This window comes from Macaca mulatta, chromosome 17, assembly GCF_049350105.2.
Source record: "Macaca mulatta isolate MMU2019108-1 chromosome 17, T2T-MMU8v2.0, whole genome shotgun sequence".
Lineage (NCBI taxonomy): Eukaryota > Metazoa > Chordata > Mammalia > Primates > Cercopithecidae > Macaca > Macaca mulatta.
This window is the reverse complement of record NC_133422.1, coordinates 10,319,184-10,334,135: the sequence shown is the minus strand read 5'-3', so window position 1 is coordinate 10,334,135 and position 14,952 is coordinate 10,319,184. Positions and strand designations below refer to the sequence as shown.

At 44.7% G+C, this 14,952-nt stretch overlaps 1 protein-coding gene across 6 annotated transcripts in view; it reads left to right on the top strand.

The window, feature by feature from the left end:
* HMGB1 (high mobility group box 1) overlaps window positions 1-14,419 on the top strand; it is a 154,798-nt gene extending 140,379 nt beyond the window's left edge. For 2 of the 6 annotated variants that reach the window (XM_028837151.2, XM_077973661.1), the window contains exons 2-5: window positions 10,562-10,725; window positions 10,897-11,042; window positions 11,544-11,718; window positions 12,727-14,408. In XM_028837151.2, the coding sequence (XP_028692984.1) occupies window positions 10,576-10,725; window positions 10,897-11,042; window positions 11,544-11,718; window positions 12,727-12,903 (648 nt within the window). In that variant the 5' untranslated portion in view covers window positions 10,562-10,575 and the 3' untranslated portion in view covers window positions 12,904-14,408. 6 annotated transcript variants of the gene reach the window in all.
* The last annotated feature ends 533 nt before the right edge of the window (window positions 14,420-14,952 follow it).

Sequence of the window (14,952 nt, the reverse complement as noted above, 5' to 3'; positions counted from 1 at the left end):
CCCAAACCCTGGCAGCCACTAATCTACTTTCCTGTCTATAATATTTACTGTTCTGGATAGTTTATATAAATGGAATCATACAATATGTGGCCTTCTTATGTCTGGCTCTTTCACTTAGCATAATGTCAAATATATATGTATGTATATGGCTATACCACATTCGATTATCCACTCATCTGCTGATGGCCATTTGGGTTGTTTCCACTTTTTGACTGTTATAAATAATGCTGCTATGAAGATTCATGTACAAGTGTGTGTGGACATGTTTTTGTTTCTCTTGGGTATATACCTTGGAGTGGAATTGCTGGGTCAACTGGTATCTATCTATGTTTAACCTTTTGAGGAACTGACAGCTTGTTTTCCAAAACACCTGCACGTTTTACATTCCCACGAGCGTGCATAAGGGTTCCAGTTTCTTTCTCCACATGCTCACCCATGCTTGCTGCTGTCTGTCTCCTTGATTATAGCCATCTGCGTGGGTGTGTGATAAGCATTTATTCTGAAGGTGTAAGGCAGTTTTAATAGGGCAGCTGAATTCGGTGTTTGATTATTGAGATCAAGACCTAATATAGGGATCTTTTCTGAACTTAGATCAACTTTCTGTAAGAACTTTTACTATTACGTTTTCCACTCATCATGTGTACCATTCTTTGACTAACCAGAAGATAGGCCTCTTAAGGAAAGGTCTGATATTTTCCCCTTCCTAACCAGTAAAATAATCCAATTCTAGAGACATTATTGATATAAATTAGCTTTAGTACAATTTTCTGTGCCACAGCCATCAATGCTGCCCACAGTGTAGCTGCTGATTCCCCCCAGAAAACTCAGGCTGAGGCAGGAGGTACTTAAACAGGGGGGAAGAGGTTCTCCTTCTCCATACATAAATACATATAGCACCACCTCCCTGTCTTTCACCTCTGGTCTTTCTTCTTGCCTATCCATTTAGTCATGAAACATCCTTTCAAGTTAGATTAAGGTAGCGAGAGCCCTAAGGCAATGTTGAGGAAACTGAGCACAGACCTTGGTGACTATGAGACATCCATGCATAGTGAATTGAGGGGATTGGATATCAGTATGCTTGCTTCTAGTCTGGAGTTCACAAACCTGTGCTCTCTTCTTTTCCTGAATGCCTCGTTCCTTTATTTTCACCGCCCTAAAAAAAAAAAAAAAAAAAGTTTTCAGTATATGTGATCCTTAGTATGGTTGACCTCATCAGACATTTTGGGTTAGTGTTTCCTCTCCTTTTCCGAAACTGGCCCGTTTTGCAAAGCAGACAGGAGAAATCATAGCTTGACTTTAGGACTCATTGCACTGGGAGAAGTCAATATTCTTCAGCCAATGAAAAACTTACGGCTCCCAGTCTGCATTTTTGTTGTTGTTGTTTTCTGTATTGTTTTGTTTTATTTTGTTTACAGAGTCTTGCTCTGTAGCCCAGGCTGGAGGGCAGTGGCACCATCTCGGCTCACTGCAACCTCCGTCTCCCAGGTTCAAGTGATTCTCATGCCTCAGCCTCCGGAGTAGCTGGGACTACAGGTGTGCACCACCATGCCTGGCTAATTTTTGTATTTTTAATAGAGACGCGGTTTCGACATGTTGGCCAGGCTGGTCTCTAACCCCTGACCTTAAGTGATCCGCCTGCCTTGGCCTCCCAAAGTGCTGGGATTACAACAAGTGTGAGCCACGGTGCCTGGCCTTGCATGTTGCATTTTTTTACATCAGAGTTTTTTATTTGTATGTTTGTTTTGACACAGAGTCTCGCTCTGTGGCACTTTGGCGTAGTCTCTGCTCACTGAAACTTCTGCCTCCTGGGTTCAAGTGATTCTCGTGCCTCAGTCTCCCAGGTAGCTGGGACTACAGGTATGCGCCACCACACCCAGACTCATTCTGGCCTTTTTAGTAGAGACAGGGTTTCGCCCTGTTGGTCAGGCTGGCCTTGAACTCCTGGCCTCAAGTGATCCACCCGCTTCCACCTCCCAAAGTAGTGGGATAACAGGCATAAGCCACCAAACCCGATCACCTTTTAAGTTTTAGAAGCCAATTGGTGGCCAGTCGCGGTGGCTCACATCTGTAATCCCAGCGCTCCGGGAGGCCAAGGCGGGCAGATCCCCTGAGGTCAGGAGTTCAAGACCAGCCTGGCCATGGTGAAAACCCATCTCTACTAAAAATACAAAAAATCAGCCAGGTGTGGTGGTGCGCACCTGTAATTCCAGCTACTCCGGAGGTTGAGGCAGGAGAATCGCTTGAACCCAGGAGGCAGAGGTTGCAGTGAGCCAAGACTGGGCCATTGCAACAAGAGCTCCAGCCTGGGCAACAAGAGCAAAACTCCATCTCAGAAAAAAAAAAAAAAAAGACCAGGCATGGTGGCTCACTCTTGTAATCCAAGCATTTTGGGAGGCCAAGGCAGGTGGATCACCTGATGTTAGGAGTTCAAGATCAGCCTGGCTAACATGGTGAAACCCTGTCTCTACTAAAAATAAAAATAAAAATAAAATTAGCCAGGCGTGGTGGTCCATGCCTATAATCCCTGCTACTTGGGAGGCTGAGTCAGGAGAATCACTTGAACCCAGGAGTTGGAGGTTGCAGTGAGCCGAGATCATGCCACTGCACTCCATCCTGGGCAACAAGAGTGAAACTCTGTCTCAGAAACAAAAACAAACAAACAAACAAAAAAACCCATTGGTTTGGTTGAACATGGGAGACAAACATAAAATTAAAAATAAAATCAAATAAACCAGGCATGCTGGTTCACACCTGTAATCCCAGCACTTTGGGAGGCCAAGGCAGGCGGATCATGAGGTCAGGAGTTCAAGACCAGCCTGGCCAATATAGTGAAACCCCATCTCTACTAAAAATACAAAAATTAGCCATGGAGCATGCCTGTAGTCCCAGCTACTCGGGAGACTGAGGCAGAAGAATTGCTTGAACCCGGGAGGCCAAGGTTGCAGTGAGCTGAGACGCACCACTGTACTCCAGCCTGGATGATAGAGCGAGCCTCTGTCTCAAAATAAATAAATAAATAAATATGTCCGGGCATGGTGGCTCACACCTTTAATCCCAGCACTTCGGGAGGCCAAGGCAGGTGGATCACGAGGTTGGGAATTCAAGACCAGCCTGGCCAGTATAGTGAAACCCCATCTCTATTAAAAATACAAAAAACCGTAGTGCGTGCCTATAGTCCCAGCTACTCGGGAGGCTGAGGCAGAAGAATTGCTTGAACCCAGGAGGTGGAGGTTGCAGTGAGCTGAGACCACACCACTGCACTCCAGCCTGGGCGATAGAGCAAACCTCTGTCTCAAAAAATTAATTAATTAATTAAAAATAAATATATATATATAAGTCCAGGCACGGTGGCTCACACCTGTAATCTCAGCACTTAGGGAGGCCGGGGTGGGTGGATCACCTAAGGTCAAGAGTTCAAGACCGGCCTGCCAACATGGTGAAACTCTGTCTGTACTAAAAATACAAAAATTAGCTGGGCATGGTGGCACGCGCCTGTGATCCTAGCTACTTGGGAGGCTGAGGCAGGAGAATCGCTTGAACCCAGGAGGCAGAGGTTACAGTGAGCCGAGATCGCGCCACTACCGTCCAACGTGGACGACTGAGTGAGACTCCGTCTCAAAAATAAAATAAAACAAAATAAAAATAAAACAAAACAAAACAATAAACAGCCCATTGGTAGCAATCTTTGGGCAGACAATCTTGCAGTTTTCTGTGATAGTCTAATTTGGCTTGCCATAGTTCCCTGTATCTATCTAATAATCTTGGCCTAATTGGGAACTGGTAAATGCTTAGACTATATGAGTTTCTCTACATTTGAGATCCCCTGTCACCCTCCAGCTGTGCCTCCCCCTTTTTAAGTTACATCAGTGAGATGTAATTGGCACCTATCCTCAATCTTAGTATCCTAACATTCACTTATTCTATTTTCCTGCCTTTTGATTTAGAAAGACCTAAATGCTTTTAGATCTAAAGATAGAAGAGGAAGGTTAAAACAATAATTTGCAATATGTACTCCTTCAGCTATTAATTCATTTATGCAATGGGCTTTATTTAGTGCCTGCTGTATACCAAGTACTCTGCTAGGTGCTTGGGACTCAAAGATAGGGACTGGGCTCTGTTTCTCACACCTGTATTCCCAACATTTCAGGAGGCCAAGGACTTTGAGACCAGCCTGAGTAACATGGAGAGACCCTGTGTCTACAAAAAAAAAAATAGCCAGGACCGGGCACGGTGGTTCATGCCTGTCACCCCAGCATTTTGGGAGGCCAAGGTGGGAAGATCACTTGAACCCACGAGTTTGAGACCAGCCTGGGCAACATGGAGAGACCTTGTCTCTACAAAAAATAAAAATAAAAATAAATTAGCCGGGGCTGGGCACGGTGGCTCATGCCTGTAATCCCAGCACATTGGGAGGCCGAAGTGGGCGGATCACAAGGTCAAGAGATCAACACCATCCTGGCCAACATGGTCAAACCCCATCTCCACTAAAAACACAAAAATTAGCTGGGTGTGGTGGCGCACACCTGTAGTCACAGCTGTTCGGGAGGCTGAGGCAGGGGAATCACTTGAACCCAGGAGGCGGAGGTTGCAGTGAGCCAAGATCATGCCACTGCACTCCAGCCTGGTGAGAGAGGGAGACTCCGTCTTGATAAATAAATAAATAAATAAATAAATAAATAAGCCAGGCATGGTGCCGCTCACCTGTAGTCCCAGCTTCCCAGGAGGCTGAGGTGGGAGGATGGCTTCAGCCCCAGAAAGTCAAGGCTGCTGTAAGCAATACCCTGTCTCAGAAAAAAAAAAAATAGAGTCCTTGCCTTTAAGGTGTACAGTGCAGTGGGACAAGCAGATTCAATTGGAGAACCACAGTTGTGATTGCAGAAATTAATCTACAGAATATTACAGGATTACAGAAAAGAGGTACTACCCCTATCCTAGAGGGGATGGAGGAAGGGCATAAAGTATATTAATGACAATCTGTAATTCAGTTGGTTAAACTGAGCATGGGAGAGGGTGTTCAGGGCTTTTCAACTGGATGACTTTGTAATTTGGAATAAAACACCCAATAGCTTGGCCAGATACTGTGGCTCACACCTGTAATTCCAGCACTTTGGGAGGCCGAGGCGGACAGATCACTTGAAGTCAGGAGTTCAAGACCAGCCTGGCCAACATGGTGAAACCCTGTCTCTATCAAAAATACAAAATTACCCGGGCCTGGTGGTGCATGCCTGTAGTCCCAACTACTCGGGAGGCTGAGGCATGAGAATTGCTTGAACCTGGGAGGTAGAGGTTGCAGTGAGCTCAGATCTTGCCACTGCACTCCAACCTGGGCAACAGAGCAAGACCCTGTCTGAAAAAAACAAGAGCAATAACAATAAAAACCCAATAACTGTAAAGTAAAATATGTCAACTTGTGACTAAGGATTCATGTGGAAGAAGAAAAGGGTCTAATAAGTGAACATCAAGGTTGTGGGGTTAGAGCTAGAAGATGTAGGTTTTATTTTAAAATTTCTTTCTTTTTTATGTCCTTCCCTGCCTATATCACAGAAAATCAAGTATAAGAAATGAAGTGCCTGCAAGTGATGGTTTTTAAACTCTCCTCTCTGACACAGCCTCTGTTAAACTTGGGAATAAATAAAGGTACCATCACCAGACTAGGGGAAGATTAACATTGTTTGAGGTTAGGATTTTAAAAAAACAAAGCAAGGCCAGGTGCAGTGGCTCACGCCCGTAATCCCAGCACTTTGGGAGGCCGAGGCGGGCGGTTACCTGAGGTCAGGAGTTCAAGCCTGACCACCAGCCTGACCAACATGGTGAAACCCCATCTCTACTAAAAATAAAAAATTAGGCGTGTTGGCGCGTGCCTGTATTCCCAGCTACTCGGGAGGATGAGGCAGGAGAATCGATTGAACTGGGAGGCGGAGGTTGCAGTGAGCCGAGATCGTGCAATTGCACTCCAGCCTGGGCAACAAGAGCGAAACTCTGTCTCAAACAACAACAACAACAAAAAACCAAATTTCACTAGATTTGCAATCACTGCCTTCATATACGATCAAAATATGAAGAAAAACTCAAGGTTAACTGCACTGGAGGTTTTCTAAATTGTGGGATTGAGGGGGTCTATATAATTTTAAACCTGAAAAAAAAGTTTAATCTTTACAACCCCATGGTCCCCTCCACTTTATAGCTGAGAGAATTGAAGCATGGAGGTTTAAAAACTTGCCCAAGATCATACAGCTAGTAAGTAGCAGAGCTGGGATTTGCACCCAAGTCTATTTAATTCCAGTGCCTATTACTCACCATATCATCCTGTCAAAATAGAAACCTTGTGTGGGTCCACTGCTCTCAAGATGTCCTGTGGCCATAAATGCACCCTGGCAGGAGCAAGCTGGTATAGACAACCAGTCAAGTGGATGGCCGTGCCAGTACAAAACCAACACTGATCCTGGAAAATACTGATAGTGCCATATTCAACTAATCATCAAATTTTAATATCATGGATGCCATTGAAAGTATCTTAATCATTCTCATGAATATTTTGTAATATGAGACATTGAGATGATAAGACAGTATTGAAATACATATCTAGATTTAAATGAAATATAAAATTTGAGTGATTAGTAGAGGGAAGCAGAGGATAGTAAATATGTGTGAAAATAACATAAAAGTTAACTTTAGATATATTCTCTTTAAACACTGCATGTGCAGTATACCAATTTATATCCTCTTTAATATTATAGTCTTTTTCATGTGCGTGTGTGATATATTGTCCATTCACTGAGACTATAATCCCTGAGACCAATAGTATATTTTCTTTTAAAAAAGAAATCAACATTAAAACAGGAAAGGTTATCTAAGCTTACTCTTAAGTAGTTTAATACATTTGAGGAAATAAATTAGGTTAGGGATGCTTATAAGCAATACAGAAAATCAAATTAACACGACGTAGGTGATTTATTCCAACTTTGATCTGTTACATTTGGAGGAATTGGCTGTTGGATTTAGAAGTGCACAAAATACCATTAGAGAGTGAAAAAAAGGGAAGTCTGTTATAACCGAATAGGGGCGTGGTCTGCTCAGGCTAAAAGGAATAGATAGTAGTTTCATAAAGGACTGATATAACTGTAGAGTCTTCAGAACTGGGCACTACAGCCCGCACATTTTCTCTACAGACGTAAGTATGTCTATTAATACCAGTCAGCTTGGTGAGTTAGAGAAACCATAGCCTGTGGATTTGGGCACATGCACTCTCTGCCTGCATCTAATCCTTCGGGTAACCGTATACCTACAACTCCAGTAATCCTAGAGCGGTTACATGGATGCACTAAGTGGTGTGATGGGAGGGAAAGATAGCATCACAAGGATTCGTTTGATTATAACAGTAATCCACACCAAGCCAAATAAAACAGCCAAACAGTTTAGAATGTGGTCTCTAATGAATTTGCTAATTCTACCAGGGCCTCACAAACATTTCCTGCTAGAGTACCCCATATCAAAACGAAGTGGCTGTTCTTTAATTACATGGAATAATTATTTGATTTCCAGGAAGTTAAGACAGTGCTTTGTATTTAAATAAAAAGTTCTAGACATGCTGTGAAACTCGATCAAACCAAGAAAAAGGGTGAAACTGAATGCCTGCTCAGTGACTCAAGATTTCAGCTGCTCAGCGAGCCTGACGTGACGGCTTATGAGCCCAGAAAAGGGGCATTTTAAACCCGGCTGGTTGGATCATGTCACTTTCTTACAGAAGCCCTGCCTTTCCAGAGACCTCAAGTGTAACGCAATCAGAGACCTTTGAGGGGCTAGAGGCTCGGCGGCTTCCGCCCCTCGGCACCAGCAGAGACCCCCGTTTTCAGGGGACATGACCCCATAGTGTCCCCCTCACTTTTTAAGGGCCATTAAAAGCCTGGGGCCTCTTATCTCAACGGCTTTGGGCGTGAATGTGGGGCAAGAGGGGGGGGGAGACCTGTGGGTGTCTCTTTTGCCTGAGGAGTTGGAGACACTTGTGGAAAAGTCAGGCCCTTTTCGCTCCGGCGGCCGCTCCGGTGTGGGGCTGGCTTGGGTTAGACACATGCACACATACACCATAGAGCTCTGCTTTCCCGTAGCAGCTGCTGCCTCTGCCTCTGCCTCTCCCGCCTCAGCCTCTTTGCCCGGCATACACACACATTCAGATTTGCGCGCTGTTTCAATCCTTGATGACGTGTCCCCGGAGACAGCCAATAGCAAACGGGCTCTGGTCAGGACAATGGGAGGTATCGGGCCAATGAGCGAGCCCCGTGAGTTGGCGGTAGCCAATAGGAGCCGCGCTGGCTGGAGAGTAATGTTACAGAGCGGAGAGAGTGAGGAGGCTGCGTCTGGCTCCCGCTCTCACAGCCATTGCAGTACATTGAGCTCCATAGAGACAGCGCCGGGGCAAGTGAGAGCCGGACGGGCACTGGGCGACTCTGTGCCTCGCTGAGGGTGAGTCTGGGGCAGCGCCGCGGCGGGGAGAGCGCCTCCGGCAGCTCCCCAGCCCGCGCGACGGCCGGATCCCCGCGGCCGGGAGCCGGCGGGTCAGGATCCACACAAAGGCAAATGAGGGGGGACCGTGGGGGGAACTGCGCACGGAGCGAGCCTCTGCCCGGGCGCCGGGAACGCTGCCCCGCGCCGGAGCCCCGGCCCTCAGGCAGCCTGAGGCGCCGGGAGCCCCGCGCCCCGCGAGTTTCCACCCCCGGCGGCGTCCGCGCTGACTGGCGCAAAAAAAAAAAAAAAAAAAAAAAAAATTTTTTTTTAATTAAAAAATTTTTGAACGTGTTTTGGGCCCTCGGGCCGGGCGTTCGGGCGGGCGGCGTGCGCGGAGCGCGGCCGGGGCGGCGGGGCCGGCGCGGCTCGGCGGCGGGAGGGCAGCGGCGGCGCTTCCCCGGGCTGCATTGGCCGTCGCCGCAGCGAGCCAGGCGCCAGCGGGGAGCGCGGCCGGTCGGGCGGGCGGCGGGGCGGGCGGGGCGCCGCGGCGGGCGAGGGCGGCGCGGGGGCCCGGGGGCGGCAGTGCGGGCCCGGCCGGCCTCGGCCCGGGCGCGGCGGCGGCGGCGGCCGGGCGGCGGGGGGAGCGGCGCCGCTGCGCTCGCTGGAACATGGCTGACTCGGGCCCGGCGCTGCTGGCTGGAGAGAAAACAAGGCGGGCGGGCGGGGGAGCTGGGCGCAGCAGTTCCGAGGCAACTTTTTTTTTCCTCTCTCTTTTCACAGCCCCGCGTTCCCCGTGCGGGGGCGGCGGGGCGCGCGGCCCGCGCGGAGGGAGACGGGGAGTGGCGGGCGGGTGGGCCCTCGGGCGGCCCCCACCGCGGCGGGGGGAGGGGAGCGGCGCGGAGGGGAGGGCCCGGCCGCGCGCCCCCCCCCCCTCCCCCGGCCGTAATGGCCGAGTGTGTGCGCCAGAGCGCGGCGCGCACCCCGCCCGCCGCCGCCGCCGCGCCCGCACCCTCGCACTCACACTCACACACACTCACACACACACACACACACACACACACAAAGGGAAGGAGCCATATTCTCGCTCGCGCTCGCCCTCGCGGCGGCGGCGGCGGCGGCGCAGGCGGGGAAGACGCGCAGCGGCCATTCCGTGCGCGCCGGCCCCGGCGGCCGCGGGCGGAGCCAGCCCCCATTTCGAGCGGGGCTTCTCCCTGCGCGGAGCCTGACAAAATGGGGGCGGCGGCGGCGCGGGCCTGCGGGGCCTGCCGGGTGCACGTGGCGGCCTCGGGCCTGGGAGCCGGGCCGCGTCGGCCGCGCGGCCACCGGTGAAGTTCTGGGGGCGGGGGGCTCGCCCCGCGCGGGAGGCACCCCAACTTTCACGGCTCCAAAAAATACTCCCCGAGTTGGGGGAGGGGGCCACCGAGCCACGAGCAGGAGTGGCTTTTGTCCCTCATCCTTGTTTACTCGGAGAAACTTCAGACCGGACGTGTTTAGTCAGAACAGAAATACATCTCAGGGCCAAACCGATAGGAAACGAGGCTGCCTCGCGGTGGCACCGCCACCCTCCAGCCGGGTTCCGAGCACCGGAGCTGGCTGCAGCTCCCTCTTCGGAGCAAAGTTTTATGCAAAGAGGGTGTTTTTGAAAACTTTCGGTGCACGGTGATTTTTTGTTTAAAGGTCCATAATTAGGAAGAGTCGACTCGCTTAGGCCCTTGTTTGTTCCCTACCTAGTAGTGCAAATCCACGAATTGGCAGCATGTTTTCTGACCTTTGGTTTGGTTGGTTTAAAAGGGTGTTCTAGATTTTAAAATCGTTTAAGTGACCAGTTACTCCTTCAGAGCAGACTCAGGCGGATAGATAGGGAATACTGTATGGGTATATCTTTGTGTCTAGACTTCTTAAGATCGCCCTGAAGGACCGTTTTTGTTTTGTTTTTACTTGGTATAGCCCCTTCAAGGAATTTAATCTCTCGGCCATATTCTTGTCTGATTTCACGGAGGTTGATGTCACTACTGTGTTAAATAACCAGTACCTTGGTTTTCATTCCCTTCCTAAGTACTTCAAGCTCTTATGTGTCATAATTTTATTGCTAACATCAGATAATTTTTTTTTTTTTTAGAAAAATAACTAAACATGGGCAAAGGAGATCCTAAGAAGCCGAGAGGCAAAATGTCATCATATGCATTTTTTGTGCAAACTTGTCGGGAGGAGCATAAGAAGAAGCACCCAGATGCTTCAGTCAACTTCTCAGAGTTTTCTAAGAAGTGCTCAGAGAGGTGGAAGGTAAGAGGGCTTAAAACATGCTAACAAGGTAATTAGACAATTTCCAATTGAGGATGCAAAAGTCTAGTTGGCGCTCTCATAGTGTCACGCTATTACATAGCAAAAGACATTGGTTTTGAGAATAATTTACTTAAATTTTACAACTTAAACTTACAAATAATTATTTTGTAGACCATGTCTGCTAAAGAGAAAGGAAAATTTGAAGATATGGCAAAGGCGGACAAGGCCCGTTACGAAAGAGAAATGAAAACCTATATCCCTCCCAAAGGGGAGACAAAAAAGAAGTTCAAGGATCCCAATGCACCCAAGAGGCCTCCGTGAGTATCTTGCCTGTTTTTACTTCCCAGACACGGTTTACAGTAGAATCTGAGAGAAATTTAGCAAGCTACTTTGTCAGTTTAGAGTGTAAGTGTACAAAGTTTCTTAGCTAATACGTGTTCATACTGGTTATATTTAAATACTATAAAATTTCTGTCGGGTGGGAGTGTTACCAGAGCAATTGAATTAGACACTTGGTCTCCTTTGCCCAGTGTATTTCCTTTGGTCCTTTTATTTCTTGAAAAATACTCTCTCTCTGAAATAGTGTAATTGTAGAATGTTCATCTGAGGCTCTAGTTAGTATAAATTAAACAGTTGTAAATTAAGCTTTGGTTGTGAAGGATATTAGCATATTATAGTATTTGCACCCTGTTCAGTGCATCACAGAAATTCACAGGCAGCTTTAAATAGCAATGCAGTGTACACTTGATACTATTTATTTTTGTGGTCTGTTAACTTAAAATCCTAAATTTAATTTCTTTTTTCTTTTTTTTTTTTAGTTCGGCCTTCTTCCTGTTCTGCTCTGAGTATCGCCCAAAAATCAAAGGAGAACATCCTGGCCTGTCCATTGGTGATGTTGCGAAGAAACTGGGAGAGATGTGGAATAACACTGCTGCAGATGACAAGCAGCCTTATGAAAAGAAGGCTGCGAAGCTGAAGGAAAAATACGAAAAGGTAAGAAGTGTGGGTTTGCTTGGTAAAATGATGACGAGTACGCCAGATGTTGTATGATTGTACTTAGTTTGAGGTGTAGTAAGTTTTTAGTGTAACAGCTACATTAAGTATGCTGTTGATATAAGTCTTTTCTCATCCTTCAGAGAATACAGAGGACCAAATCGGTTTTTTTGACTAAATTAAGACTCAGACAAAGGCTGTGTACATTTAAGTTGGTTTTGTTATTCCCCAGTATCTTGAAGTTGATGAAAATGTTGATAGTCACTTCAGGTCAAAAATGAGTTATTTTTAAATGGCTTGGCATACAGTACAGAAATAAGCTAGACAAAGTAATATAGGCTATGTTTTTTTTAATCATATCCTGAAACATTTAGGTTCCTTTCCTTTAGATATTCAAAAAACCACAACATCACTAAGTTAAATTTCAAGTCTGCTGCTCTGTCCAATAAATTAATAAGATTAAGGAAATCTATAACTCTTACAGTTAAGTAAATTGAAATATTAAATACTTAATTTTCAGCTTGTTTAGCCATTCTGAAAAGTGTTTATTTCTAGATGTTTCGTAACCTCCTAATTGCATGGTTATTGACAAATTAACTTTTTTTTCCTAAGACAACATGTTCTTCTAAGGATTAGGGTCTGACAGTGTAAACCTGTAGAGTGCTTTTTTGCATTCAGAAGGTGGCAGTGTCTACCCTTTAATCAAAGTCTCTACATTCTGGTTTTAATAGAGTTAGGATGCGGTACATAATTGCACCTCAATGAGGCATAACTTTGCAAATACTAGACTATGCCATTTCATGAGTTATAGATTGTTATAATGATCTTGTATTTTTATGTTCATTTATTGAAGTTCTACTTATTTCTGGAGTTGCAGTGGATCTACAGATACATGATATTTTGGTATAACTAGAATCTTGATTTCTTTCATAAACTTCTGCCATGTTCTATTTCTTCCCTTAATGTTTTTTTCTTCCCTACTGTTTTGTCCTCCCTTTGCTTTGGAAGGATATTGCTGCATATCGAGCTAAAGGAAAGCCTGATGCAGCAAAAAAGGGAGTTGTCAAGGCTGAAAAAAGCAAGAAAAAGAAGGAAGAGGAGGAAGATGAGGAAGATGAAGAGGATGAGGAGGAGGAGGAAGATGAAGAAGATGAAGATGAAGAAGAAGATGATGATGATGAATAAGTTGGTTCTAGCGCAGTTTTTTTTTCTTGTCTATAAAGCATTTAACCCCCCTGTACACAACTCACTCCTTTTAAAGAAAAAAATTGAAATGTAAGGCTGTGTAAGATTTGTTTTTAAACTGTACAGTGTCTTTTTTTGTATAGTTAACACACTACCGAATGTGTCTTTAGATAGCCCTGTCCTGGTGGTATTTTCAATAGCCACTAACCTTGCCTGGTACAGTATGGGGGTTGTAAATTGGCATGGAAATTTAAAGCAGGTTCTTGTTGGTGCACAGCACAAATTAGTTATATATGGGGATGGTAGTTTTTTCATCTTCAGTTGTCTCTGATGCAGCTTATACGAAATAATTGTTGTTCTGTTAACTGAATACCACTCTGTAATTGCAAAAAAAAAAAAAAAAAGTTGCAGCTGTTTTGTTGACATTCTGAATGCTTCTAAGTAAATACAATTTTTTTTATTAGTATTGTTGTCCTTTTCATAGGTCTGAAATTTTTCTTCTTGAGGGGAAGCTAGTCTTTTGCTTTTGCCCATTTTGAATCACATGAATTATTACAGTGTTTATCCTTTCATATAGTTAGCTAATAAAAAGCTTTTGTCTACACACCCTGCATACCATAATGGGGGTAAAGTTAAGTTGAGATAGTTTTCATCCATAACTGAACATCGAAAATCTTGATCAGTTAAGAAATTTCACATAGCCCACTTACATTTACAAACTGAAGAGTAATCAGTCTACTCAAAGCATGGGATTATTAGAATCAAACATTTTGAAAGTCTGTCCTTGAAGGACTAATAGAAAAGTATGTTCTAACCTTTACATGAGGACTCTATTCTTTAACTCCCATTACCATGTAATGGCAGTTATATTTTGCAGTTCCCACATTAAAGAAGACCTGAGAATGTATCCCCAAAAGCGTGAGCTTAAAATACAAGATTGCCATATTAAATTTTTTGTTGACATTAGTCTCAGTGAAGACTATGAAAATGCTGGCTATAGATGTCTTTTCCCATTTATCTCAATATGGACTGCTCAGGAAACGAGACTTTCCATTACAAGTATTTTTAATTAATTGGGCCAGCTTTTAAAATGAAGATGCCACATTCAAAATAGGGTGTATTTTCCTATATTATGGTTTGCCCCTTTATAAATCGAAGTAGATAAAAGGAAAGAAGACACTTAAACTTTGCATCTCAGTATGAATTATTCAATTGATTTGAATGATTTTTCTTTACAAAACAAACTCATAGTCATTATCTGCTTAGCAGTTTAGGGAACAATTTGGCAATTTTGTGGTTTTTCGAGATTATCGTTTTCTTAAAGTGCCAGTATTTTAAAATAGCGTTCTTGTAATTTTACACGCTTTTGTGATGGAGTGCTGTTTTGTTATATAATTTTGACTTGGATTCTTTCCATTTGCATTTGTTTATGTAATTTCAGGAGGAATACTGAACATCTGAGTCCTGGATGATACTAATAAACTAATAATTGCAGAGGTTTTAAATATTAGTTAAATGGCTTTCACTTAAGAATTTAAGATTTTGTTACATATTTTTAAATCTTGTCTCTAATAATATCTCTTAGTACCTTTTAAATAAGTATAAGGGATGGCAAAGTTTCCCTTTAAAAATACTCACTTTATGCTTATAAATAGGTTAATGGGCTGCTAAAAGGTTTTGTCAAACATTGCAAGTACTCTCGGTGCTATATATAAATGAGGAAAAACTAGTTTTACTTTCAGAATGATTTAAACAAGATTTCTAAAAAGATACATGCAAGTGAAAAGCAGGGTTAGTGATAGGCTGAAATTGTGTCAACATCAGATTTTTTGTTAAGAGGAACAAATGACTCAATCTGATTTAGATGGAAGTTTCTACTATATAGAAATAACCATTGTCAACAGTAGTAATTCTGATCAGTTTAAAATGAATTCTGGCTCAAGGAGACTGTAACTTTAGTAGGTATTTCCTGACAGCTACCATTTTTTTAAGATGTTGAGAATGGGAACAGTTTTTTAGGATTTATTCTTGACCACAGATCTTAAGAAA